At 45.2% G+C, this 27,533-nt stretch overlaps 1 protein-coding gene across 2 annotated transcripts in view; it reads right to left on the bottom strand.

The window, feature by feature from the left end:
- Positions 1-27,533, bottom strand: part of SLC66A2 (solute carrier family 66 member 2) — a 101,342-nt gene that overhangs the window by 49,501 nt on the left and 24,308 nt on the right. The window contains exon 4 of one of the 2 annotated variants that reach the window (XM_075270964.1): positions 23,421-23,474. The exons of the other annotated variant lie outside the window; for it this stretch is intronic. Within the exon in view, the coding sequence (XP_075127065.1) occupies positions 23,421-23,474 (54 nt within the window). The remainder of the gene's footprint in view (positions 1-23,420; positions 23,475-27,533) is intronic. 2 annotated transcript variants of the gene reach the window in all.

Here is a 27,533-nt window from a genome sequence, read left to right as displayed (position 1 = left end):
CTGGTATTACTGCTGTGGTGAAGAAATCACATCATTGTGAGTTACTGGGCATTATTGTATTTTGGCAATATTATAATTATATTACACAATGAATGCAGCAGTACCAAGTACAACCACAACAAAATGGATGGAGCTGTGCCCAGTAAATTATTAAGAAGCCACAGCCCCATCAAACATCTTATGGATTGAGGTGATGGGTGTTAGACCCTTACCAATCTGATATTGATGACAAAATTAAAGAGGTTGTGCAGGATTAGAAAACATTTTCTTTTCTCAGGAAGTGACATCACGTCCATTAGTCACATGGCAAAGCTGCAGCTCAGTCCCATTCGTTTTAATGGGACTGGGTTATAGCATTGTCAAGTGATCAACGGACATGATGTAATTTCCTGAGAAGAAGAAAATGGCCTAATCCTGCAGAATGCCTTTAAAAGGATATACCCGGATATTTACTACTTTAAGTATTGGGTAGATACACTATATGATCAAAAGTATCCAGACACCTGGCTGAAAATGACTTACAAGTTCGTGGTGCCCTCCATTGGTAATAGAGGGGGATTGCACCCCTTGTTTTTAAGCGTGGCACTATCACAGCACAGGTCTACATTGATGTTTTAAACACCTTCCTGCTTCCCACTGTTGAAGAGCAATTCGGGGATTGCGATTTATCTTTCAACACGATCGAGTACCTGTTCATACTGCACGGCCTATGGCGGAGTGGTTACACGACAATAACATCTCTGTAATGGACTGGCCTGCACAGAGTCCTGACTTAGAACACCTTTGGGATGTTTTGGAACGCCGACTTCGTGCCACGCCTCATAGACCTACATCGATACCTCTCCTCAGTGCAGCACTCCATGAAGAATGGGCTGCCATTCCCCAAGAAACCTTCCAGCACCTGACTGAACGTATGCCTGCGAGAGTGGAAGCTGTCATCAAGGCTAAGGGTGGGCCAACACCATATTGAATTCCAGCATTACCGATGGAGGGTGCCACGAACTTGTAAGTCATTCTCAGCCACTATGTGATACTTTTGATCACATAGTGTATATCAGCATACATTTTACTGAAGGGGAAAAACAAATAAACACACATACAGACACACACATAATATATTACATATATATATATAAATATATATATATATATATATATATATATATATATATATATATATATATATAAATATATATATATATATGCGCATGCATGTATGTTATAATATGTCACAAAAATAATATTGTTTCCATTCACTTGGAAAAACCTAGCCATTCAAGTGTAAGGCCTAATTATGGAAAAACAAACAATAAGATGGGAAACATCCAGCTGTGAAGGACAACATATTGGGAATTGGTGACCTTTACACAAGAAAGGTTTCCCCATATTTGTTGTAACATTGAATTCCAATTATTATTATCTCCTTATATCATTGTTTGTATGCTTTATAAAAACCTTGCTAGAATTTACAGAACCTCTCAGACACATACACAGTTTAACAGCTGAGAAAACCCAACATTTACCCATAGGGTACAGGTGTACAGCTTTTTTGGGGAAGGGGGAAAACAAGTATTTGCGGCAGTGTTTAAAGAGGGACTTTCACCACCTCCACCAAAGTCTAGTTCTTTGCTTCATTTAAAGAGGACCTTTCATCGGATCGGGCACATGAAGTTCTATATACTGCTGGAAAGCTGACCGTGCGCTGAATTCAGCGCACTATCGGCTTTCCCGATCTGTGCCCGGTGTAAAGCGCTATCAGTCCCGGGAACCGTAGGGCTTTACAGTCAGAAGGGCGTTTCTGACACTTAGCCAGGGACGCACTTCTGCCCAGCAGCGCCTATCGCACTGTACAGAGTGAGCGGGGAGGAACTCCCCCCTCCCACTCCTGATAACACTCATCTATGGGCGAGCTATGTGAGCAGAGGGAGGGGGCGTTCCTCCCCGCTCCACAGTACAGCGCGATAGGCGCTGCTGGGCAGAAGGGCGTCCCTTGCTAACTGTCAGAAACGCCCTTCTGAAACTAAAGCGCTACGGTACCGGGACCGATAGCACTTTACACCGGGCACAGATCGGGAAAGCCGATGAATTCAGCGCACTGTCAGCTTTCCAGCAGTATATAGAACTGCATGTGCCTGATCTGATGAAAGGTCCTCTTTAATAACTGGTGCTCCAATGATTGATTCTAGGTTAGTTGGATTTTTTTTTTTTTTTTTTTTTTACCCCCAACCATTTCTGAGCAATCCATGCAGTTACATTTGGTGACTGATATGCTACTTATTCTCTGTACTGTCAGTTTGGCGGTGTGAAGCAGGAACAGGCAAGGGCTACGATTCTGAGCACAGACACTGGCTGTCTGATTGGAGTTCTGAATATCGCCCCCTGCCTGACACCACCCTTTTCACATTACAGACCTTTCACAGCCTCATAGATGTGCAGTATTATATACCGCTAGACAGCAGAGAGTGAATCCAAAGCTGAATTCAGTGCACTGTGAGCTTTCTTGGTATGTGCCCTGGTGCTCGAGTTATCGGTGCAGTTAGTTTCAGCACCAATATCTCCCCACTGTCAGAAAGGAACGCACCCCCTCCCCCCCCCACCACACACACACACACACACACACACACACACACACACACACACACACACACACACACACAGTATTCTTCCATAGCATTGTTCTGTTGTAGGTGGAGGGGGGGTTGGGAGTTGCAGGCACTCTTAGCTTTGTATTGGTATGCATCTCTGAGGACATGAAAGGGTCTCTTTAAATAGCAGATCAGGTGCCAAAATTGCCTGCGCTACAGTGAGACTAGATAGAAAATTCCAACTGTGGAGCGGCACAAATTAACACATGCTAAAAACTTGAATTGTTAGAGATGGTGAAAGGTCCTTTTTAACCCACTCCAAGAAGTTGATCGAACAGTTGATCAAACAAGAAAAACTATAGAAGTCATTTCTATACATTTTCCATTCCTTTATGAAGGGACAGTACAAAAAAAAACAAAAAACTTTCTAATGATCTTTTTAATTCTAGGTCTGTGACATTGACAAGGGGACATCCTCTACACCTAGAGGAAAAAGTCCTTTCACCAGAATCCTACACAGGGATTCTTTACTGTAAGAGTAGTGAAGCTATGGCTCTCACTGCCACAAGATGTCCTGAAGGTGAATTCATTGTACACATTCAAGAACAGCCTGGATGCCTTTCTTGAAAGGAAAAATATTACAAGTTATGGGTTTGGGGCTTTTGGTGAAGACAAGTTGATCAAGGGCTCTATAATCTACACTCACCGGCCACTTTATTAGGTACACCTGTCCAACTGCTCGTTAACACTTAATTTCTAATCAGCCAATCACATGACGGCAACTCAGTGCATTTAGGCATGTAGACATGGTCAAGACAATCTCCTGCAGTTCAAACCGAGCATCAGTATGGGGAAGAAAGGTGATTTGAGTGCCTTTGAACGTGGCATGGTTGTTGGTGCCAGAAGGGCTGGTCTGAGTATTTCAGAAACTGCTGATCTACTGGGATTTTCACGCACAACCATCTCTAGGGTTTACAGATAATGGACCGAAAAAAAAAAACATCCAGTGAGCGGCAGTTCTGTGGGCGGAAATGCGTTGTTGATGCCAGAGGTCAGAGCAGAATGGCCAGACTGGTTTGAGCTGATAGAAAGGCAACAGTGACTCAAATAGCCACCCGTTACAACCAAGGTAGCCAGAAGAGCATCTCTGAACGCACAGTACGTCGAACTTTGAGGCAGATGGGCTACAGCAGCAGAAGACCACACCGGGTGCCACTCCTTTCAGCTAAGAACAGGAAACTGAGGCTACAATTTGGACAATTGAAGATTGGAAAAACGTTGCCTGGTCTGATGAGTCTCGATTTCTGCTGCGACATTCGGATGGTAGGGTCAGAATTTGGCGTCAACAACATGAAAGCATGGATCCATCCTGCCTTGTATCAACGGTTCAGGCTGGTGGTGGTGGTGTCATGGTGTGGGGAATATTTTCTTGGCACTCTTTGGGCCCCTTGGTACCAATTGAGCATCATTGCAACGCCAAAGCCTACCTGAGTATTGTTGCTGACCATGTCCATCCCTTTATGACCACAATGTACCCAACATCTGATGGCTACTTTCAGCAGGATAATGCGCCATGTCATAAAGCTGGAATCATCTCAGACTGGTTTCTTGAACATGACAATGAGTTCACTGTACTCCAATGGCCTCCACAGTCACCAGATCTCAATCCAATAGAGCATCTTTGGGATGTGGTGGAACGGGAGATTCGCATCATGGATGTGCAGCCGACAAATCTGCGGCAACTGTGTGATGCCATCATGTCAATATGGACCAAAATCTCTGAGGAATGCTTCCAGCACCTTATTGAATCTATGCCACGAAGAATTGAGGCAGTTCTGAAGGCAAAAGGGGGTCCAAACCGTTACTAGCATAGTGTACCTAATAAAGTGGCCGGTGAGTGTATATAGTCGGGAAGGAATTTTTGTCTTCCTCTGGATCAACACTGTAGGGTATATGGTAGACTTGGTGGAATGATGGTGCTGTGTCTTCATTTAACCTTATCTACTAAGCTAAATGTAAATCCATGTTTAAGTTTTTGAACCAAAACCAATCAAAAACTGCCACATATACTGCAACTTTTTTAAATGACAAATCCTATGTATGAAACTACCCCTAGGCTGGTGCTACATGGGATGGACACACTGCTGAATTTGCATCAGGGAAATTCAGCAGTGGGTTTCCCTAAAAGCTACGATCTGCAAGTTTCCCACAACTTTCAACCTATATATTGTAAAGATCCAAAGCCACATGTGAAACCCACAGCAATCACTGGCATGCTATAAGTCTGACACCCCCAGCACAGATCACTGCCCTGCTGGTTTGTAAATTTGTAGAAACCCCATATATAATGTTACCACTGTACACTGCGGTGAGTTGCCCACCGGCATGTTCACGGAGGCTAACCTACTGTAATTACTTTGTGTGTCACCAGCCTTAAACAGAATATTTTCATATGGGACATTTCTGGCATGTCCACAGGTTATGCTTTAAAGAGGTTATCCAGTTTTTAACATTTATGGCCTAACCTTTGACTAGGCCACCATTATTAGTTCTACAGGGATCCTACGCTGCCGCTGTCTTGGTACCAGTGATTTGTGGGGGTCCTGGGTGTCTGTAGAGCTAACACTAATAGCCTATCCCTGTGGACCTAGTTTTTCCCCACTAAAGTCAAAAATGTTGCCCTGAAATTTAAAGAGGACCTTTCACCATATCCGGGCACAGGCAGTTCTATATACTGCCAGAAAGCTGACAGTGCGCTGAATTCAGCGCACTGTCGGCTTTCCCGATCTGTGCCCGGTGTGAAGAGCTTACGGCCCGGTACCGTAGCTCTTCTATGGTCAGAAGGGCGTTTCTAACCATTAGCCAGAGACGTCCTTCTGCCTCGCGGCGCCAATCGCGCTGTGCTGTGGAGCGGGGAGGAACGCCCCCTCCCTCTGCTCACACAGCTCGTCCATAGACGAGTATTATCAGGAGAGGGAGGGGGCGTTCCTCCCGGCTCCACAGCACAGCGCGATTGGCGCCGCGAGGCAGAAGGACGTCTCTGGCTAATGGTCAGAAACGCCCTTCTGACTGTAAAGCGCTACGGTACCGGGACCGATAGCGCTTTACACCGGGCACGGATCGGGAAAGCCGACAGTGCGCTGAATTCAGCGCACTGTCAGCTTTCTGGCAGTATATAACACTGCCTGTGCCCAGAGATGGTGAAAGGTCCTCTTTAAATAGAAAAAAAAAAAAAGAATTTATTAAGATTGCCTTTTCCTACTCCTATTCCAATGTATCTCTCACACAAGTAGAGCAATTAATTTAAAGTATAGCTAAACTTTGGGACAACTTTTGATTTTATGGTAGTATTTGTGTCATTGATACATTTTTGTAATAAACTTAATTAAACTTTGGATCGTTTCTGTGAAATCCTGCATTTTTTTCCCACTTTCCCTCGCTTCTGTACTGAGAGCTGTCCTTGCCTCTCACTGAATGTTACTATGTACAGTAGAGATGAGCGAACAGTGTTCTATCGAACTCATGTTCGATCGGATATTAGGCTGTTCGGCATGTTCGAATCGAATCGAACACCGCGTGGTAAAGTGCGCCATTACTCGATTCCCCTCCCACCTTCCCTGGCGCCTTTTTTGCTCCAATAACAGCGCAGGGTAGGTGGGACAGGAACTACGACACCGGTGACGTTGAAAAAAGTAGGCAAAACCCATTGGCTGCCGAAAACATGTGACCTCTAATTTAAAAGAACAGCGACGCCCAGCTTCGCGTCATTCTGAGCTTGCAATTCACCGAGGACGGAGGTTTCCGTCCAGCTAGCTAGGGCTTAGATTCTGGGTAGGCAGGGACAGGCTAGGATAGGAAGGAGAAGACAACCAACAGCTCTTGTAAGAGCTAAATTCCAGGGAGAAGCTTGTCAGTGTAACGTGGCACTGACGGGCTCAATCGCCGCAACCCAGCTTTCCCAGGATCCTGAATGGAATACACTGTCAGTGTATTCCCGTATACCCGATATATACCCCGATACCCGTTCCAACGGTGTGCCCCCCCACCTTCACCCCAGAAATACCCTGCAAGTCCCCTAGCAATAGAATTGGGGCTATATACACCCACAATTTTTACTACTGGTATACAGTGCCATTGTCTGACTGGGAATTCAAAGAATATATTGGGAATACAAATACCCTCATTTCTTGCTACTGCCATATAGTGCCAGTGTCTGACTGGGAATTCAAAGAATATATTGGGGTTACGTGCACCCACAATTTTTACTACTGGTATACAGTGCCATTGTCTGACTGGGAATTCAAAGAATATATTGGGAATACAAATACCCTCATTTCTTGCTACTGCCATATAGTGCCAGTGTCTGACTGGGAATTCAAAGAATATATTGGGGTTACGTGCACCCACAATTTTTACTACTGGTATACAGTGCCATTGTCTGACTGGGAATTCAAAGAATATATTGGGAATACAAATACCCTCATTTCTTGCTACTGCCATATAGTGCCAGTGTCTGACTGGGAATTCAAAGAATATATTGGGGTTACGTGCACCCACAATTTTTACTACTGGTATACAGTGCCATTGTCTGACTGGGAATTCAAAGAATATATTGGGAATACAAATACCCTCATTTCTTGCTACTGCCATATAGTGCCAGTGTCTGACTGGGAATTCAAAGAATATATTGGGGTTACGTGCACCCACAATTTTTACTACTGGTATACAGTGCCATTGTCTGACTGGGAATTCAAAGAATATATTGGGGTTATAAATACCCTCATTTCTTGCTACTGCCATATAGTGCCAGTTTCTGACTGGTAATTCAAAGAATATATTGGGGTTACGTGCACCCACAATTTTTACTACTGGTATACAGTGCCATTGTCTGACTGGGAATTCAAAGAGTATATTGGGAATACAAATACCCTCATTTCTTGCTACTGCCATATAGTGCCAGTTTCTGACTGGTAATTCAAAGAATATATTGGGGTTACGTGCACCCACAATTTTTACTACTGGTATACAGTGCCATTGTCTGACTGGGAATTCAAAGAATATATTGGGGTTATAAATACCCTCATTTCTTGCTACTGCCATATAGTGCCAGTTTCTGACTGGTAATTCAAAGAATATATTGGGGTTACGTGCACCCACAATTTTTACTACTGGTATACAGTGCCATTGTTTGACTGGGAATTCAAAGAGTATATTGGGAATACAAATACCCTCATTTCTTGCTACTGCCATATAGTGCCAGTTTCTGACTGGGAATTCAAAGAATATATTGGGGTTACGTGCACCCACAATTTTTACTACTGGTATACAGTGCCATTGTCTGACTGGGAATTCAAAGAATATATTGGGGTTATAAATACCCTCATTTCTTGCTACTGCCATATAGTGCCAGTTTCTGACTGGTAATTCAAAGAATATATTGGGGTTACGTGCACCCACAATTTTTACTACTGGTATACAGTGCCATTGTCTGACTGGGAATTCAAAGAGTATATTGGGAATACAAATACCCTCATTTCTTGCTACTGCCATATAGTGCCAGTTTCTGACTGGGAATTCAAAGAATATATTGGGGTTACGTGCACCCACAATTTTTACTACTGGTATACAGTGCCATTGTCTGACTGGGAATTCAAAGAATATATTGGGGTTATAAATACCCTCATTTCTTGCTACTGCCATATAGTGCCAGTTTCTGACTGGTAATTCAAAGAATATATTGGGGTTACGTGCACCCACAATTTTTACTACTGGTATACAGTGCCATTGTCTGACTGGGAATTCAAAGAGTATATTGGGAATACAAATACCCTCATTTCTTGCTACTGCCATATAGTGCCAGTTTCTGACTGGTAATTCAAAGAATATATTGGGGTTACGTGCACCCACAATTTTTACTACTGGTATACAGTGCCATTGTCTGACTGGGAATTCAAAGAATATATTGGGGTTATAAATACCCTCATTTCTTGCTACTGCCATATAGTGCCAGTTTCTGACTGGTAATTCAAAGAATATATTGGGGTTACGTGCACCCACAATTTTTACTACTGGTATACAGTGCCATTGTCTGACTGGGAATTCAAAGAGTATATTGGGAATACAAATACCCTCATTTCTTGCTACTGCCATATAGTGCCAGTTTCTGACTGGGAATTCAAAGAATATATTGGGGTTACGTGCACCCACAATTTTTACTACTGGTATACAGTGCCAATTTCTAACTAGGAATTCAAAATGCGCAAGGCTCCCGGAAAGGGACGTGGACGAGGCCGTGGGCGAGGTCGGGGGAATGGTTCTGGGGAGCAAGGTAGCAGTGAAGCCACAGGGCGTCCCGTGCCTACTCCTGTGGGGCAGCAAGCATTGCGCCACTCCACAGTGCCAGGGTTGCTTGCCACATTAACTAAACTGCAGGGTACAAACCTTAGTAGGCCCGAGAACCAGGAACAGGTCTTGCAATGGCTGTCAGAGAACGCTTACAGCACATTGTCCAGCAGCCAGTCAGACTCTGCCTCCTCTCCTCCTATTACCCAACAGTCTTGTCTTCCTTCCTCCCAAAATTCCGAAGCTTTACAGAACAATAACCCAAACTGTCCCTGCTCCCCAGAGCTGTTCTCCGCTCCTTTCATTGTCCCTCAACCTGCCTCTCCACGTCACGATTCCACGAACCTAACAGAGGAGCATCTGTGTCCAGATGCTCAAACACTAGAGTCTCCTCCATCTCCGTTCGATTTGGTGGTGGATGACCAGCAACCCACCCTCATCGACGATGATGTGACGCAGTTGCCGTCAGGGCATCCAGTTGACCGGCGCATTGTGCGGGAGGAGGAGATGAGACAGGAGTTGGAAGAGGAAGTGGTGGATGATGAGGACACTGACCCGACCTGGACAGGGGGGATGTCAAGCGGGGAAAGTAGTGTGGATGTTGAGGCAGGTGCAGCACCAAAAAGGGTAGCTAGAGGCAGAGGCAGAGGTCAGCAGCTTAGGCGAAGCCAGGCCACACCCGGAATCTCCCAAGATGTTCCAGTTCGTACCCAGCCCCGAAAAACTCCCACCTCGAGGGCACGTTTCTCGAAGGTGTGGAGTTTTTTCAAGGAATGCGCCGAGGACAGATATAGTGTTGTCTGCACAATTTGCCTCTCGAAATTGATTAGGGGCTCTGAGAAGAGCAACCTGTCCACCACTTCAATGCGCCGTCATTTGGAATCCAAGCACTGGAATCAGTGGCAGGCAGCAACGGCAGGACAAAGGCCGCCTGCCGTTCACGCCACTGCCACTGCCTCTGCCACTGCCTCTGCCTCTGCCACTGCCACTGCTGACTGTGCTGGCGATGCACTCCAGAGGACGAGCCAGGACACCACTTCATCTGCCTCCGCCACTTTGTTGACTTCTACCTCATCCTCCCCTGGTCCTGTGTTATCTCCTTCTCCTGCACCATCAAAGGCACCATCAGGCGTTTCTTTACAACAACCCACCATCTCTCAGACATTGGAGCGGCGGCAGAAATACACTGCTAACCACCCACACGCGCAAGCCTTGAACGCCAACATCGCTAAACTGCTGGCCCAGGAGATGTTGGCGTTCCGGCTTGTTGAAACTCCCGCCTTCCTGGACCTGATGGCAACTGCGGCACCTCGCTATGCCGTCCCTAGCCGTCACTACTTCTCCCGGTGTGCCGTCCCCGCCTTGCACCAGCACATGTCACTCAACATCAGGCGGGCCCTTAGTTCCGCGCTTTGCACAAAGGTCCACTTGACCACCGACGCGTGGACAAGTGCATGCGGACAGGGACGCTACATTTCACTGACGGCACACTGGGTGAATGTAGTTGAGGCTGGGACTGCTTCCCAAACTGGCCCGGTGTACCTCGTCTCCCCGCCTAACATTCCTGGCAGGGACACGAGAAGAACACCCCCCTCCTCCTCCTCCTCTACCGCCTCCTCCTCCGCCACCGCCTCCTCCTCCGCCACCGCCTCCTCCTCCGCTGTTAGATTGACCCCAGCTACGAGTTGGAAACGTTGCAGCACTGGCGTTGGTAGACGTCAGCAGGCTGTGCTGAAGCTGATCAGCTTGGGGGACAGACAGCACACTGCCTCCGAGGTGAGGGATGCCCTCCTCGATGAGACGGCAATATGGTTTGAGCCGCTGCACCTGGGCCCAGGCATGGTCGTTTGTGATAACGGCCGGAACCTGGTAGCAGCTCTGGAGCTTGCCGGACTCCAACATGTTCCATGCCTGGCCCACGTCTTCAACCTAGTGGTGCAACGTTTCCTAAAGAGCTACCCCAATGTTCCAGAGCTACTGGTGAAAGTGCGGCGCATGTGCGCCCACTTTCGCAAGTCGACAGTAGCCGCTGCTAGCTTAAAATCTCTCCAGCAACGCCTGCATGTGCCACAACACCGGCTTTTGTGCGACGTCCCCACACGCTGGAACTCAACGTTTCAGATGTTGAATAGAGTGGTTGAGCAGCAGAGACCTTTGATGGAATACCAGCTACAAAACCCTAGGGTGCCACAAAGTCAGCTGCCTCAGTTTCACATCCATGAGTGGCCATGGATGAGAGACCTTTGTGACATCCTACGGGTCTTTGAGGAGTCCACAAGGAGGGTGAGCTCTGAGGATGCGATGGTGAGCCTTACAATCCCGCTCTTGTGTGTTCTGAGAGAATCCCTGATTGACATCAGGGATAACTCAGATCACACAGAGGAGTTAGGGATAGCATCCGATCCGTCACAGCTGGAGAGTAGGTCCACACATCTGTCCGCTTCACTGCGTTTAATGGAGGAGGAGGAGGAGGAGGAGGAAGAAGAGTTGTCCGATGATGTGATGGTGATACAGGAGGCTTCCGGGCAACTTCGAATCGTCCCATTGTTGCAGCGCGGATGGGTAGACATGGAGGATGAGGAGGAAATGGAGATTGAACTTTCCGGTGGGGCCAGAGGAGTCATGCCAACTAACACTGTGGCAGACATGGCTGAGTTCATGTTGGGGTGCTTTACAACCGACAAGCGTATTGTCAAAATCATGGAGGACAACCAGTACTGGATCTTTGCTATCCTTGACCCCCGGTATAAAAACAACATCTCGTCTTTTATTCCGGTAGAGGGGAGGGCCAATCGCATCAATGCTTGCCACAGGCAATTGGTGCAGAATATGATGGAGATGTTTCCAGCATGTGACGTTGGCGGCAGGGAGGGCAGTTCCTCCAGTAGGCAACCAAGTTCTCACCGGTCCACACAAACGAGGGGCACACTGTCTAAGGTCTGGGACACCTTGATGGCACCCCCTCGCCAAAGTGCCGCCACGGAGGGTCCTAGTGTCACCAGGCGTGAGAAGTATAGGCGCATGTTGCGGGAATACCTTTCCGACCACAGCCCTGTCCTCTCCGACCCCTCTGCGCCCTACACGTATTGGGTGTCGAAGTTGGACCTGTGGCTTGAACTTGCCCTATATGCCTTGGAGGTGCTGTCCTGTCCTGCCGCCAGCGTCCTATCTGAGAGGGTGTTCAGTGCAGCCGGTGGCATCATCACTGACAAGCGCACCCGTCTGTCAGCTGAGAGTGCCGACCGGCTCACTTTGATAAAAATGAACCACCACTGGATAGAGCCTTCATTTTTGTGCCCACCTGTGTAAAGCACCCCAACATGAAACTCCATGTCTGTACTCAACCTCTCCAATTCCTCCGCATCCTCATACTCATCCACCATAAGCGTTGCACAATTCTGCTAATACTAGGCTCCCTCCAACATGATTTCCCCCAACTCTGCTGGTTAGAGGCTCCCTCCACCCTGATTTCCACCAACTCTGCTGGTTAGAGGCTCCCTCCACCCTGCTTTCCCACAACTCTGCTGGTTAGAGGCTCCTTCCACCATGAATTTGCCCAAACTGGGCTGTTTAGAGGCTCCCTCCACCATGAATTGGTCCAAACTGGGCTGGTTAGAGGCTCCCTCCACCATTAATTGGTCCAAACTGGGCTGGTTAGAGGCTCCCTCCACCATGAATTTGCCCAAACTGGGCTGTTTAGAGGCTCCCTCCACCATGAATTTGCCCAAACTGGGCTGTTTAGAGGCTCCCTCCACCATGAATTGGTCCAAACTGGGTTTTTTAGAGGCTCCCTCCACCATGAATTGGTCCAAACTGGGCTGGTTAGAGGCTCCCTCCACCATGAATTTGCCCAAACTGGGCTGTTTAGAGGCTCCCTCCACCATGAATTTGCCCAAACTGGGCTGGTTAGAGGCTCCCTCCACCATGAATTGGTCCAAACGGGTTTTTAGAGGCTCCCTTCACCATGAATTGGTCCAAACTTGGCTGTTTAGAGGCTCCCTCCACCATTAATTGGTCCAAACTGGGCTGGTTAGAGGCTCCCTCCACCATTAATTGGTCCAAACTGGGCTGGTTAGAGGCTCCCTCCACCATTAATTGGTCCAAACTGGGCTGGTTAGAGGCTCCCTCCACCATGAATTTGCCCAAACTGGGCTGTTTAGAGGCTCCCTCCACCATGAATTTGCCCAAACTGGGCTGGTTAGAGGCTCCCTCCACCATGAATTGGTCCAAACTGGGGTTTTTAGAGGCTCCCTCCACCATGAATTGGTCCAAACTGGGGTGGTTAGAGGCTCCCTCCACCATTAATTGGTCCAAACTGGGCTGGTTAGAGGCTCCCTCCACCATTAATTGGTCCAAACTGGGCTGGTTAGAGGCTCCCTCCACCATGAATTGGTCCAAACTGGGTTTTTTAGAGGCTCCCTCCACCATGAATTTGCCCAAACTGGGCTGGTTAGAGGCTCCCTCCACCATGAATTGGTCCAAACTGGGGTTTTTAGAGGCTCCCTCCACCATGAATTGGTCCAAACTTGGCTGTTTAGAGGCTCCCTCCACCATGAATTGGTCCAAACTGGGGTGGTTAGAGGCTCCCTCCACCATTAATTGGTCCAAACTGGGCTGGTTAGAGGCTCCCTCCACCATTAATTGGTCCAAACTGGGCTGGTTAGAGGCTCCCTCCACCATGAATTGGTCCAAACTGGGTTTTTTAGAGGCTCCCTCCACCATGAATTTGCCCAAACTGGGCTGTTTAGAGGCTCCCTCCACCATGAATTGGTCCAAACTGGGCTGGTTAGAGGCTCCCTCCACCATGAATTTCCCAAAACTTGGCTGTTTAGAGGCTCCCTCCACCATTAATTGGTCCAAACTGGGCTGGTTAGAGGCTCCCTCCACCATGAATTGGTCCAAACTGGGGTTTTTAGAGGCTCCCTCCACCATGAATTGGTCCAAACTTGGCTGTTTAGAGGCTCCCTCCACCATGAATTGGTCCAAACTGGGGTGGTTAGAGGCTCCCTCCACCATTAATTGGTCCAAACTGGGCTGGTTAGAGGCTCCCTCCACCATTAATTGGTCCAAACTGGGCTGGTTAGAGGCTCCCTCCACCATGAATTTGCCCAAACTGGGCTGTTTAGAGGCTCCCTCCACCATGAATTTGCCCAAACTGGGCTGGTTAGAGGCTCCCTCCACCATGAATTGGTCCAAACGGGTTTTTAGAGGCTCCCTTCACCATGAATTGGTCCAAACTTGGCTGTTTAGAGGCTCCCTCCACCATGAATTGGTCCAAACTGGGTTTTTTAGAGGCTCCCTCCACCATGAATTTGCCCAAACTGGGCTGTTTAGAGGCTCCCTCCACCATGAATTTGCCCAAACTGGGCTGGTTAGAGGCTCCCTCCACCATGAATTGGTCCAAACTGGGGTTTTTAGAGGCTCCCTCCACCATGAATTGGTCCAAACTTGGCTGTTTAGAGGCTCCCTCCACCATGAATTGGTCCAAACTGGGGTGGTTAGAGGCTCCCTCCACCATTAATTGGTCCAAACTGGGCTGGTTAGAGGCTCCCTCCACCATTAATTGGTCCAAACTGGGCTGGTTAGAGGCTCCCTCCACCATGAATTGGTCCAAACTGGGTTTTTTAGAGGCTCCCTCCACCATGAATTTGCCCAAACTGGGCTGTTTAGAGGCTCCCTCCACCATGAATTGGTCCAAACTGGGCTGGTTAGAGGCTCCCTCCACCATGAATTTCCCAAAACTTGGCTGTTTAGAGGCTCCCTCCACCATTAATTGGTCCAAACTGGGCTGGTTAGAGGCTCCCTCCACCATGAATTGGTCCAAACTGGGGTTTTTAGAGGCTCCCTCCACCATGAATTGGTCCAAACTTGGCTGTTTAGAGGCTCCCTCCACCATGAATTGGTCCAAACTGGGGTGGTTAGAGGCTCCCTCCACCATTAATTGGTCCAAACTGGGCTGGTTAGAGGCTCCCTCCACCATTAATTGGTCCAAACTTGGCTGTTTAGAGGCTCCCTCCACCATGAATTGGTCCAAACTGGGGTGGTTAGAGGCTCCCTCCACCATTAATTGGTCCAAACTGGGCTGGTTAGAGGCTCCCTCCACCATTAATTGGTCCAAACTGGGCTGGTTAGAGGCTCCCTCCACCATGAATTTGCCCAAACTGGGCTGTTTAGAGGCTCCCTCCACCATGAATTTGCCCAAACTGGGCTGGTTAGAGGCTCCCTCCACCATGAATTGGTCCAAACGGGTTTTTAGAGGCTCCCTTCACCATGAATTGGTCCAAACTTGGCTGTTTAGAGGCTCCCTCCACCATGAATTGGTCCAAACTGGGTTTTTTAGAGGCTCCCTCCACCATGAATTTGCCCAAACTGGGCTGTTTAGAGGCTCCCTCCACCATGAATTTGCCCAAACTGGGCTGGTTAGAGGCTCCCTCCACCATGAATTGGTCCAAACTGGGGTTTTTAGAGGCTCCCTCCACCATGAATTGGTCCAAACTTGGCTGTTTAGAGGCTCCCTCCACCATGAATTGGTCCAAACTGGGGTGGTTAGAGGCTCCCTCCACCATTAATTGGTCCAAACTGGGCTGGTTAGAGGCTCCCTCCACCATTAATTGGTCCAAACTGGGCTGGTTAGAGGCTCCCTCCACCATGAATTGGTCCAAACTGGGTTTTTTAGAGGCTCCCTCCACCATGAATTTGCCCAAACTGGGCTGTTTAGAGGCTCCCTCCACCATGAATTGGTCCAAACTGGGCTGGTTAGAGGCTCCCTCCACCATGAATTTCCCAAAACTTGGCTGTTTAGAGGCTCCCTCCACCATTAATTGGTCCAAACTGGGCTGGTTAGAGGCTCCCTCCACCATGAATTGGTCCAAACTGGGGTTTTTAGAGGCTCCCTCCACCATGAATTGGTCCAAACTTGGCTGTTTAGAGGCTCCCTCCACCATGAATTGGTCCAAACTGGGGTGGTTAGAGGCTCCCTCCACCATTAATTGGTCCAAACTGGGCTGGTTAGAGGCTCCCTCCACCATTAATTGGTCCAAACTGGGCTGGTTAGAGGCTCCCTCCACCATGAATTTGCCCAAACTGGGCTGTTTTGAGGCTCCCTCCACCATGAATTTGCCCAAACTGGGCTGGTTAGAGGCTCCCTCCACCATGAATTGGTCCAAACGGGTTTTTAGAGGCTCCCTTCACCATGAATTGGTCCAAACTTGGCTGTTTAGAGGCTCCCTCCACCATGAATTGGTCCAAACTGGGGTGGTTAGAGGCTCCCTCCACCATTAATTGGTCCAAACTGGGCTGGTTAGAGGCTCCCTCCACCATTAATTGGTCCAAACTGGGCTGGTTAGAGGCTCCCTCCACCATGAATTGGTCCAAACTGGGGTTTTTAGAGGCTCCCTCCACCATGAATTGGTCCAAACTTGGCTGTTTAGAGGCTCCCTCCACCATTAATTGGTCCAAACTGGGCTGGTTAGAGGCTCCCTCCACCATGAATTGGTCCAAACTGGGTTTTTTAGAGGCTCCCTCCACCATGAATTGGTCCAAACTGGGCTGGTTAGAGGCTCCCTCCACCATTAATTGGTCCAAACTGGGCTGGTTAGAGGCTCCCTCCACCATGAATTGGTCCAAACTGGGTTTTTTAGAGGCTCCCTCCACCATGAATTTGCCCAAACTGGGCTGGTTAGAGGCTCCCTCCACCATGAATTGGTCCAAACTGGGCTGGTTAGAGGCTCCCTCCACCATTAATTGGTCCAAACTGGGCTGGTTAGAGGCTCCCTCCACCATGAATTTGCCCAAACTGGGCTGTTTAGAGGCTCCCTCCACCATGAATTTGCCCAAACTGGGCTGGTTAGAGGCTCCCTCCACCATGAATTGGTCCAAACTTGGCTGTTTAGAGGCTCCCTCCACCATTAATTGGTCCAAACTGGGCTGGTTAGAGGCTCCCTCCACCATGAATTGGTCCAAACTGGGTTTTTTAGAGGCTCCCTCCACCATGAATTTGCCCAAACTGGGCTGTTTAGAGGCTCCCTCCACCATGAATTGGTCCAAACTGGGGTGGTTAGAGGCTCCCTCCACCATTAATTGGTCCAAACTGGGCTGGTTAGAGGCTCCCTCCACCATTAATTGGTCCAAACTGGGCTGGTTAGAGGCTCCCTCCACCATGAATTGGTCCAAACTGGGGTTTTTAGAGGCTCCCTCCACCATGAATTTGCCCAAACTGGGGTGTTTAGAGGCTCCCTCCACCATGAATTTGCCCAAACTCTGCTGGTTAGAGGCTCAATCCACCCTGATTTTCAAAACAAATGTTGGTGCCAACCTCAACTTACTACAAGGGCCAAATTCACTGCTGGTGACAAGCTCTCCTCACTGCAAGTGCCAAATACACATGTTTCAAGGTGTTTTCCTACTGTCAGAGAGGTGGTATTGAGTGTGTAAAGTGTGTAGTTGTTAGGCTGTGATGTTGGGGTAATAGAGGGTCTTTGGTGTGTTAGATGCCCCCAGACATGCTTCCCCTGCTGTCCCAGTGTCATTCCAGAGGTGTTGGCATCATTTCCTGGGGTGTCATAGTGGACTTGGTGACCCTCCAGACACGGATTTGGGTTTCCCCCTTAACGAGTATCTGTTCCCCATAGACTATAATGGGGTTCGAAACCCGTTCGAACACACGAACATTGAGCGGCTGTTCGAATCGAATTTCGAACCTCGAACATTTTAGTGTTCGCTCATCTCTAATGTACAGGAGTATGGGCTGTGTAGTAGAGAGCATGAGGGGGGAGGGTGATGTCAGTTCTAGCTCAGACACTAAAAGACGCAGAAACTTGCCTTTTGCGTCATATGAAAGAGGAGATTCTCTTCTCCCATGTGACACTGAGGCTGCAGTGCTATCTATCTAATGCTATTATATCCAGAGATATCCCTAGTAGAAAACAGTCAGGATTAGGATATTTATATGTATAATATAATATATATGATATAAAAATGCAAATCTCAATTCTGTTTTCAATCAGTGATGTTTCTGGAAATAATTTAGATAGCACTGCAGCCTTAGTGTCACATTTTCTCTATCAGTACTCACGTACACGGTAACATTCAGTGAGAGGAAGGAACAGTTCTCAATACAGATACAAGGGAAAGAGAAAACTGAGATTTAGACTAGTCAGGAGCTAGTCTAAACTTCAGGTACACAGTTACTGTAGATCTGTTGGGTCGAGGTGTCCCCATTAATGTTAATCCCTGCTGCACTCACTTTCTCAAAAGTGGCAAGTGATTTTAAAAATAAATAAATAAATAGACTGTGAGAACATGCTCCAAATGTTTTCACTACATTCGTTCAAATAACGATAGTTTAAATTAAAAAAGTAAATGATTCTATAGGAAAGTCTTTCATTTGGTTGATAAGTCAGTTCTGGAATATTTTTATGGTTTGCACCAATTTCACTATGCCTTTCTGCCCAAAGTACTATACGGATATTTAGAGCACCATCTAGTGGCTCTAACAGATAATCACAGGAAATGCTTTAGTGATGTTCAGTTCCCCACATTATAAGTTTTTACTGTTAATTATACTTTATGGCTGTGTATCATGTAGGAGTCCATGAAAAACAGAATGGTCCACATATGAATGCTCTCTGTGTGATGTCTTTGTCTCCCACAGACCCATACATTAGAGTGAATGAGCCAGAACGCAATACGGACAGTATTAGGACTTGCTGTGAGTTTTGTAGCCTGGGCTCACAGCCCACATGTGTCTTAAAAAAAAATACCAAATTGCATACAGACAAAATACAGTTGTGTGAATGAGGCCTTATCCTCTAGGTGCAGACAAGAAATGCTAAAACTATTAGAGCTAAAATGAGTAATACTACTGTATATTTAAGCAGATTTCATTGAATCTAGTCATGCCTGACATTACTCTTTTTAATGGATCATCAGACTTATTGAGCCCTTATTAAACCAGAAATTTGGCATTAAAAAAAAAGCAAAACACAGAATTTGCAATTTTTTTTTAGCTATTTGCGCCAAAATTTGTGGCATCTTAGATTTTTACAGTGCCTTCTCTGAAAAGTTGGTGAAAAAATTGGTGTGGTTAGGCTGTCTAGCTACTCCAAGTCTAGATTTATCAAATGCAACTTATTAGAAAGTCTTAAAAGTCGTCCCAATCCCAGAAAGTTGTGCGATAAATTTATGTGTGCACCAAATTAATCAAACATGGTGTAACTTTCACCAAATTTATACAAATGCAGACCTCCTCAAAACCGACAAATATCCATCATGATAAGTCTCTCCCATTTTAAACAAATGTTTTTACATAAAACAAGTCATGCAGCAAAATCTGTTATAGCAGATACACTAAGGAATTCAGCAAAGTAGATGAGATTTAAAGATAACCTCTCACCACTTCCAACAAGTTCAGTTCTTTATATCATTTATTAGCTGCTGCTCCACTGATTCCATACAGTTGGATTTTTTTTTCTCTAGCCCCCAATGTTCCTGAGCAATCAATGCTGTTGGTTTTGTATCTGATATGCTATTTAGGCTCTGTACTGTCAGGAGGGTGGTGTCAGGCAGGAGCAGACAAGGGTTGTGATTAGAGATGAGCTGACTTTGCCGGCGTCACAGGTGCTTCCATTCATTTCTATGGGTGCATGCTGTTCGGATCGGCTGATCCGAACAGTGTTCGCTCATCTCTAGTTGTGATTCTGAGCTCTGACAATGGCTGCCTCTGAATCATGCTCTGAGTCACACCCCCTGCCTGAAACTGCTCTTCTGACATCATAAGAGCTGAAATATGACATCAGGTACCGAAACTAAAAGCACTTGTTGCTTGGGAACAATGGAGGCTAGAGAAAAAAATTCCAACTGTGCTAGAATCAGTGGATCGATGCTAAAATCATTTCCAAACTCTGCAGAAAAATCTGCACCATAAATTGACAAATGGTATGGTACTTAATTGATGCGGCAGCTTTTTACTCCTTTAATAGGGCAAAATCTGTGGCAAAAAAGCAGCAATTACACTGAATTGTGAATCACCAAGAACTGACACCACAAGCTCCCATACAGCGTACAATGGCAGTCACTGAAGCACAATACTATGAGACATCAAAACAAAGATTCAGCAGTGACCTTCATAATAGTATTTGTGGGACTCCACAAACGCATACACCAGTCTTAATCTATTCCCCTACTAGCGTGAGATGAGCCTTAAATTATTCAGAGGCTCGGGCCTCTAACTAATGCAGGGGCACTCCTGTGCGCCAGAGCTGAAATCTACTTCTGTCAGGAACGGGCGTAGATTTCAGGTATAACTTATTTAGTGAGGGATGACAAATTTTGTTGGGTCGAAATGTTTCGGCCACTTTTTTTGTAGGAAAAAAAACCCCCAAAACTGTAAGCAAGGAAAAGAACCAACAATGTGGTGCATATCTGGCATAGAAAAGGGGCCTTGCATTAAAGATGTACACCCATCTATGACAGAAAACTGGTGTTGATGGGTTAATAAATTTCCCCAGTGACTATGGACAATCTACCATATATATGTACAGTCATGTCTGTGTACACTCACATCCATTCAGGGAGGTCTCGCCGATCTCCATTCACAGACCACCACCAGCTTATGTTCTCCCTGTCGTGGTGCGATTTGGCTTCAGATTCCTATAACTACATGTTAAAAAGGTCAAAACTGACAGTGCTTAGTAGACTTAATACAATCCCTACACACCGAATGTGCCAAGTAGGACTACGTGGTGAGGTTTGTTGTGCGAATAACTAAAGTTGTGATTCTTCTCTGTTCAATTATTTAACTAAAGCTACTTCCCAGAAAGCCAGTCTTTTCCTGACTTTGAGATCTGCAGATATCTAGCTGTGCACATGCTGAATATAGATGTCAGATCACAAGTCCTGCTATGTGATGCAGAAAAAGCAGACTGGGCAATTTTCTTCTGAGAGCAGCGAGTGTAAAGACATGGAGAGCTCTGCTGTGCTCATACACAGTCCCTGAAAGAGACAAGTCCTAGGATATTCTACAAGAGTCGCTTTCTTACAGTACATAATTGCCTGGAGGCTTGTATTATATCTCAAAGTAAATCTGCTAATACACCACTTTTTACGGAAATGCTGCACTGGAGGCAGAAAGCCAGATTAAAGCTACAAGGGCATGTTTCAGCCGAAACTGAGATACAATGCAACTAGTATAAGAAAAAGGGAAGCAATTATGTATTTTTATGGCATTGAAACACTGAACAGGCATCAAAATACTAAGGATTTTCTTATTTATTGTGACATCAAAAACGACATCATTAAAACCCTGTATTAAAAGCACAGTCTATGGAGCTGGGACAGTCTTTACCCAGAAAGAAAATCTTGCAATATTAGAGATGGACAATGCTGCCCTCTAGTGGAGAAACTAAAATTATTTAATGAGACAGTGTATAAAGCCCTTCTTTTTTGCTTAGATAAGATGATGCTAGATATTAGCTACAATACTTATTATCGTAGGGGATTTCTGGGATAAACAGAAAATCTATTTAACCTGATAAATCCCACACCATCCCAGCAGTAGGTGGCATGTTATGTACTCACTGCAGGCAAACACTGCCTTCTGCAGAGATGCCAACATACATGGTCCCTGTAGATATTGCATTGGTCCCGTACAACTTTCCAGGACAAAATTGGGAAGGGATACTAAGTCATAGTGCATCGTGAGGATTATTGCTATGAACTCCCTCTCTTCAATGACAGCTAAAGAAGCATACATTGCATGATAAAGAGGTAATGGTATATTTTCAATTTTTTTCAATGAGAATATTTTCTAATCGGGTGCCTATATAGGCACCTTAAATGCCCAGTAAAGTATATATTAGGCAGAGAATAATGTACCCATGACAATGATTATGTCACCGATCATTACGTAATTAACAGTGTGATATATAATAATACAGAGTTAACGTGCATTATGTATTATGTTTTTCTTGTACATATTTAAAATATCACAGCCCTGCAACAGCAGAAGCAGTGCGGATACAAAGATTACTGCAGTGATGAACTATACCGGATTCCACAAATAAAACATCTTTGAGTTTACTGAAACCTTTAGGCACAATGGTTAGGAAAGAACAACATAGTAGAAAAATCACAACTGTAAGAAGTCAATCTTGAGCATGTGCCCTTGGTACATATCCTGGCAGGAGAGCTCATGTTAATATATAGCCCTCTGACTCCAACCATCTGCTAACTGCAGTATGTCGAGTCATTAACACAACGCTCAGCATTGCAAAGTTCTATGAAGCGTACAAAGCTCGTAACAGAGTCACATTTTTAATTATGACCCGTGACATAGATATGAAATAAAATGCCATATCCAGGAATATCACGCTCCCTCACTCCCTAACTATCAAGAGGCTACGAGGAGCAGTTGTATGGTAATAAAGACGCAGCCACATCAAGGTCTAAAGCAACAACTAAACTAAAAAGTAACAAAGCTACATAGGAGGTAATGCATGGAATGGGTTTGTGTATAACAGCTTTCTAATATGCCTATTATAAATGATATATGTGGAATCACACTACCAATAAAAGAGAACCACCACTGTATACAGAGAAATCCAGGCGTTTTAATATATCAACCTTAAGGCTACATGCACATGTAGAAGAGTTTGCTGTGATATGTTGAATCAAAAGCTACAACAAATCGTTGTGTACATAAAGATAAAATGCCATTGTATTATGTAAGCTGAGGATCTTCTCTGCACATAACCTTGGGCTACATGCACACAACTGTTCAAAAAAGCCATGAAAGAAGATTTTCACAGCAATTTTGCACCAAATGGGTAGCCATTTTCACGTATTTCTCATATAATTGAGTGCATGAATGGATCCAGGAATATGGGCAAAAATACAACGGACTGTCGAAGTATTGATGCGTTGTGTTTCTGTCCATTTTTTGGATAAAGTGTGCGTTAAAGTATGTTGATAATTGTCAGCCAAACATTAATTCTATCAATACATATTTCTTCAAACCCCATCCGGCCTCCAAACAATAGGGAGCGGAGGATAAAGCTGGACATACATTTCCAATAGTTGTTGGCTCACTTGGGTGACCAATATCCCACCCGGCCCCCTTATCAAACCATTGATTCCCATGACACCTGCTGCAAAGTTCTAGCTCTAAAAGGCCTTCTGCCTGCCCTTTTGTGGGCGCTCCATAGAACTATAAAATATCCACCTACAAAATTTTGCCCCTACCTGCGAAGGTCCAAATGTCATAACAAGTGATGCCGCAACCACACACCCTATTCACCGATACTCTATACAAGTATAGTTACTATAAGTTACAAACAATTGCATATATTAAGATACTGAATTAGGCAAAAACGAGTGGAAATTGTTAGCGAGCAATGAGATCTAAAAAACAATAGATGAAAAGAGAAAAATGTGGAGGTTAACAGCAATACAGAAGGAGGTACATCCTCATGCAAGGTGGGTGCTGACAGTACATACCCAGAAAGCATCTCTTGGGATGAGTTTTGAGTTCTTCATCCTTACTATCTGAAGCTAAAACATCAAAAGAAAGAGAAAAAGAAAGAAGAAGAAAAACAGAGCATTGATACAATGTTCAGAAACAACTAGCGGTGTCTTCATTGTTCATGATTCAGCACATCTATATAGAAAAAGCAGAGGACTAAAAGCAAAGATTTATCTGAGTAGAGCAAAGAAAAAAACAAAACAAAAAAACTGTAGTGCCCATTATGGCACCCCATCCGCAAATACATTTATTACTCCAATAACACAGTTAATTGGGTAATTAAAATATGCAAATACACCAATGTGCATTAATGGTTTATAAGACAAAGGGCACAGCTATTGGATAAATCACACATGCCAAGGGGAAATGTAATCACCTTTACATGGTGTCCTTCACAGACTGCACACTGACACTGTGGGGGTCACTACCAAGCTGTGACTCTCAGCAGGCAGCATAAGTGGCAGCTTACAGCAATTCCTTGTGGTCATCTTGTCATGGTCGCATGACTGATCACCCATGGATCTGACTGAAGATATAATCTAATTTGTTTGCTCCAGCTGGTTTTTCCTTCTCAAACTTTTCGATGTGTCAGCATGATAAGAAGCCAGTTCACAAATCATGCAAGTCCTGCTTCCTATGTATTTAAATAACTTCATGAAAAATCAAAATGCAAGAAGATACAGCACATCTTTGGTAAACTGGTTTTATGACCCAAAATTGATTTTTTCGTGCTGATGACCCATCCTTTTGTTTATCAGTATGTGATCTGTGGAGGCCCAACACCTGGATCTCGCAACATCAGATGTTGCAGCAGCCGCCAAAAGGACGTTCAGTCCTGCTTTTATTCAAGTAATAGGATAGGCTCAGAAGCCCCGCCCACTGACACCACCACTATTATCATCCAGTATCGGGGCTGCGGCAAGAGCAGCACTGTGTGGGGTTCGGGTTTCTGATACATCACATACTGATGACCTATCCTTACAATAGGTCATCAGCATGAAAAATCAAGTTGGGAATTTGTCAGAATTTGGCATTAATAATTTGCATTACAAAACATGTTAATACAGTATATTATAGTATGCATTAACTCCATAAATGCTGCCAGAATATCAAAAGTTGTTTGACGTATACTGTAGGACACATCACATGCTAAAAACGAGAATCATACAACATTAGATGAAGCATAGAGAAGGACAAAATGGAAATAAATACTTGTAAAGAATATCAAATTCTAAAGGGGATGTGCAGTGAGGAAAAATTGGATTCAAAAGGCACAGAATGAGTAAAACATAAGGAACCAATACTTACATCACTGACAGACATGACAGCTCAGCCAATCATTGACCAGCCTCAACCAGTCAGTGAGTGAACAGACCAGAAACAGAGGCCACCTTGGTAGCATCGGAACAGGATCAGCAGAAAATCTATGAGGATTTTTTTTTAATATACTTTGTAACCCATTCCAAACCTTAAATCAAGATTCTTTTTCCTAACTGGTCAACTCTTAAGCCATATTTCGAGAATTATACGTTATAACAAAACATCTTCATTCAAACAATTCTTAAAGCAAAATTTTACTTTGATAAAAGTAGCAGTAGTATGTTTACGTGTATATTAAAATGAAATACAGCTGGGGATAACAGAAAAAGGTCAGAGCTTGGTTAAACTAGCCCTCAGTAAGTTAAATAGCAGTACTCAATGCCAAGCAGCAGCTGCAAAAGCAAATGTTTTAGAGTTAATAATAAGAAAGATCATTCAATTATAATACATGCCCTCTACAAATCTTCACTATGACTATAGGGTGCAGTTTGGGTCTTTGTTCTATAGGGATAAAAATGGACTGGGAAATGCTTAGTTATAACCTAAAGTTTCAGGTACAGCATTTTTTCAGCATTTCTGTTACTTAGTCTCTGGGTGCCAGAGCAGGCAGTGTGTGCATACCTGTCCTATTCAAGTAAGAGGAGCAGCGTGGCAACCCCATCCAATGAATAATGGCGGTTCCTGGGAACTACAGCACTGCTGCACACACTGGCGGTCTACTACGGTAGCAGTTGGAGGCTGCTGAAACAATTAATATGTGAAAGGTCCCAGTGTTGAACCACCACAGACTATATACTGATGATCTATCTTGTGGACAGGTCTTCATTATGAAACCTGGATTTGGTTTAAAAAAAATTGTGTTTAGAAAAAGAAAAAAAATGCTAGAGTAATAACCAACATATGATAATCCTAATTTAGAGCAAGATAAAAACAACCAGAGGAATTTATTACAAATGGCATTTAATACACCCTTCTTAATCTAAACCATCTTGGAAGCATCTGCAGCACAGTTACTAAGAGATGAAGATCTCTAAACTATGGCACATCTCAGCCAAGCCGCGCAGCAGAATTTGAAATACAATAGTTACGACATTTGACACCAGAAAACTGGCCCTGAAGGGTTAATAATATGCCCTCAATTTGTACAAATACTACACTGATCGCTTCTTTTTCATAAATAAGTGCAATAAGAACCAAAGGGTTTTACTATAGCTTATCAAGCAAAGCAAGTGTGGTCAACTAAACTAATCTTATTGATATGGTGCATCAGCACATCACGTTAAGCAGGCTGCAATAAGCTGTATGTTCTGACACCTTCTCCAAACAGCTAGCATTAACTTTTACTGCAATTTGTGCTACAGTAAAGCAGCGTTCACGCTTGCACCCATGTCTGCCCATGGGGTTTTCGCCCTAATCCCCAGAGAAACTTTGTGTCCGTCTGCATACAGACACTGGCGGTTTGCCATAAAACCCCATTCCTATGAGTGGGTTTTAAAACTCACCACCGGCAAGCCGTCCCCTATCCGGTTTCTCCAGGGATTAGGACGGAAACCCCTGGACGGACAGCAGATGCTGGTGTGAACGCTCCCTAACTCTGCTTTGGAACTGGACATATACGAGCGGACAGCAAAGGCTAGCCTATCGGTGATTCATCGGGTGCTCATGACCCTGTCAATCTTGTTTTCAGGAACCACTTTGGGGAGGTACAAACCACTGCATACTGAGAAGACACCATAAGATCTGCCATTTTGGAGTGTTTCTTTAAGTAATCTACCCCTCACATTTTGGTCCTTGTTAGAGATGAGCGAACAGTGTTCTATCGAACTCATGTTCGATCGGATATTAGGCTGTTCGTCATGTTCGAATCGAACACCGCGTGGTAAAGTGCGCCATTACTCGATTCCCCTCCCACCTTCCCTGGCGCCTTTTTTGCTCCAATAACAGCGCAGGGTAGGTGGGACAGGAACTACGACACCGGTGACGTTGAGAAAAGTAGGCAAAACCCATTGGCTGCCGAAAACATGTGACCTCTAATTTAAAAGAACAGCGACGCCCAGGTTCGCGTCATTCTGAGCTTGCAATTCACCGAGGACGGAGGTTTCCGTCCAGCTAGCTAGGGCTTAGATTCTGGGTAGGCAGGGACAGGCTAGGATAGGAAGGAGAAGACAACCAACAGCTCTTATAAGAGCTAAATTCCAGGGAGAAGCTTGTCAGTGTAACGTGGCACTGACGGGCTCAATCGCCGCAACCCAGCTTTCCCAGGATCCTGAATGGAATACACTGTCAGTGTATTCCCGTATACCCGATATATACCCCGATACCCGTTCCAACGGTGTGCCCCCCCACCTTCACCCCAGAAATACCCTGCAAGTCCCCTAGCAATAGAATTGGGGCTATATACACCCACAATTTTTACTACTGGTATACAGTGCCATTGTCTGACTGGGAATTCAAAGAATATATTGGGGTTATAAATACCCTCATTTCTTGCGACTGCCATATAGTGCCAGTTTCTGACTGGTAATTCAAAGAATATATTGGGGTTACGTGCACCCACAATTTTTACTACTGGTATACAGTGCCATTGTCTGACTGGGAATTCAAAGAATATATTGGGAATACAAATACCCTCATTTCTTGCTACTGCCATATAGTGCCAGTTTCTGACTGGTAATTCAAAGAATATATTGGGGTTACGTGCACCCACAATTTTTACTACTGGTATACAGTGCCATTGTCTGACTGGGAATTCAAAGAATATATTGGGA

Source organism: Leptodactylus fuscus, chromosome 4, assembly GCF_031893055.1.
Source record: "Leptodactylus fuscus isolate aLepFus1 chromosome 4, aLepFus1.hap2, whole genome shotgun sequence".
Taxonomy (NCBI): Eukaryota; Metazoa; Chordata; class Amphibia; order Anura; family Leptodactylidae; genus Leptodactylus; species Leptodactylus fuscus.
Note: the sequence above shows the minus strand (reverse complement) of the source record. Positions and strands in the feature narration are given on the sequence as shown.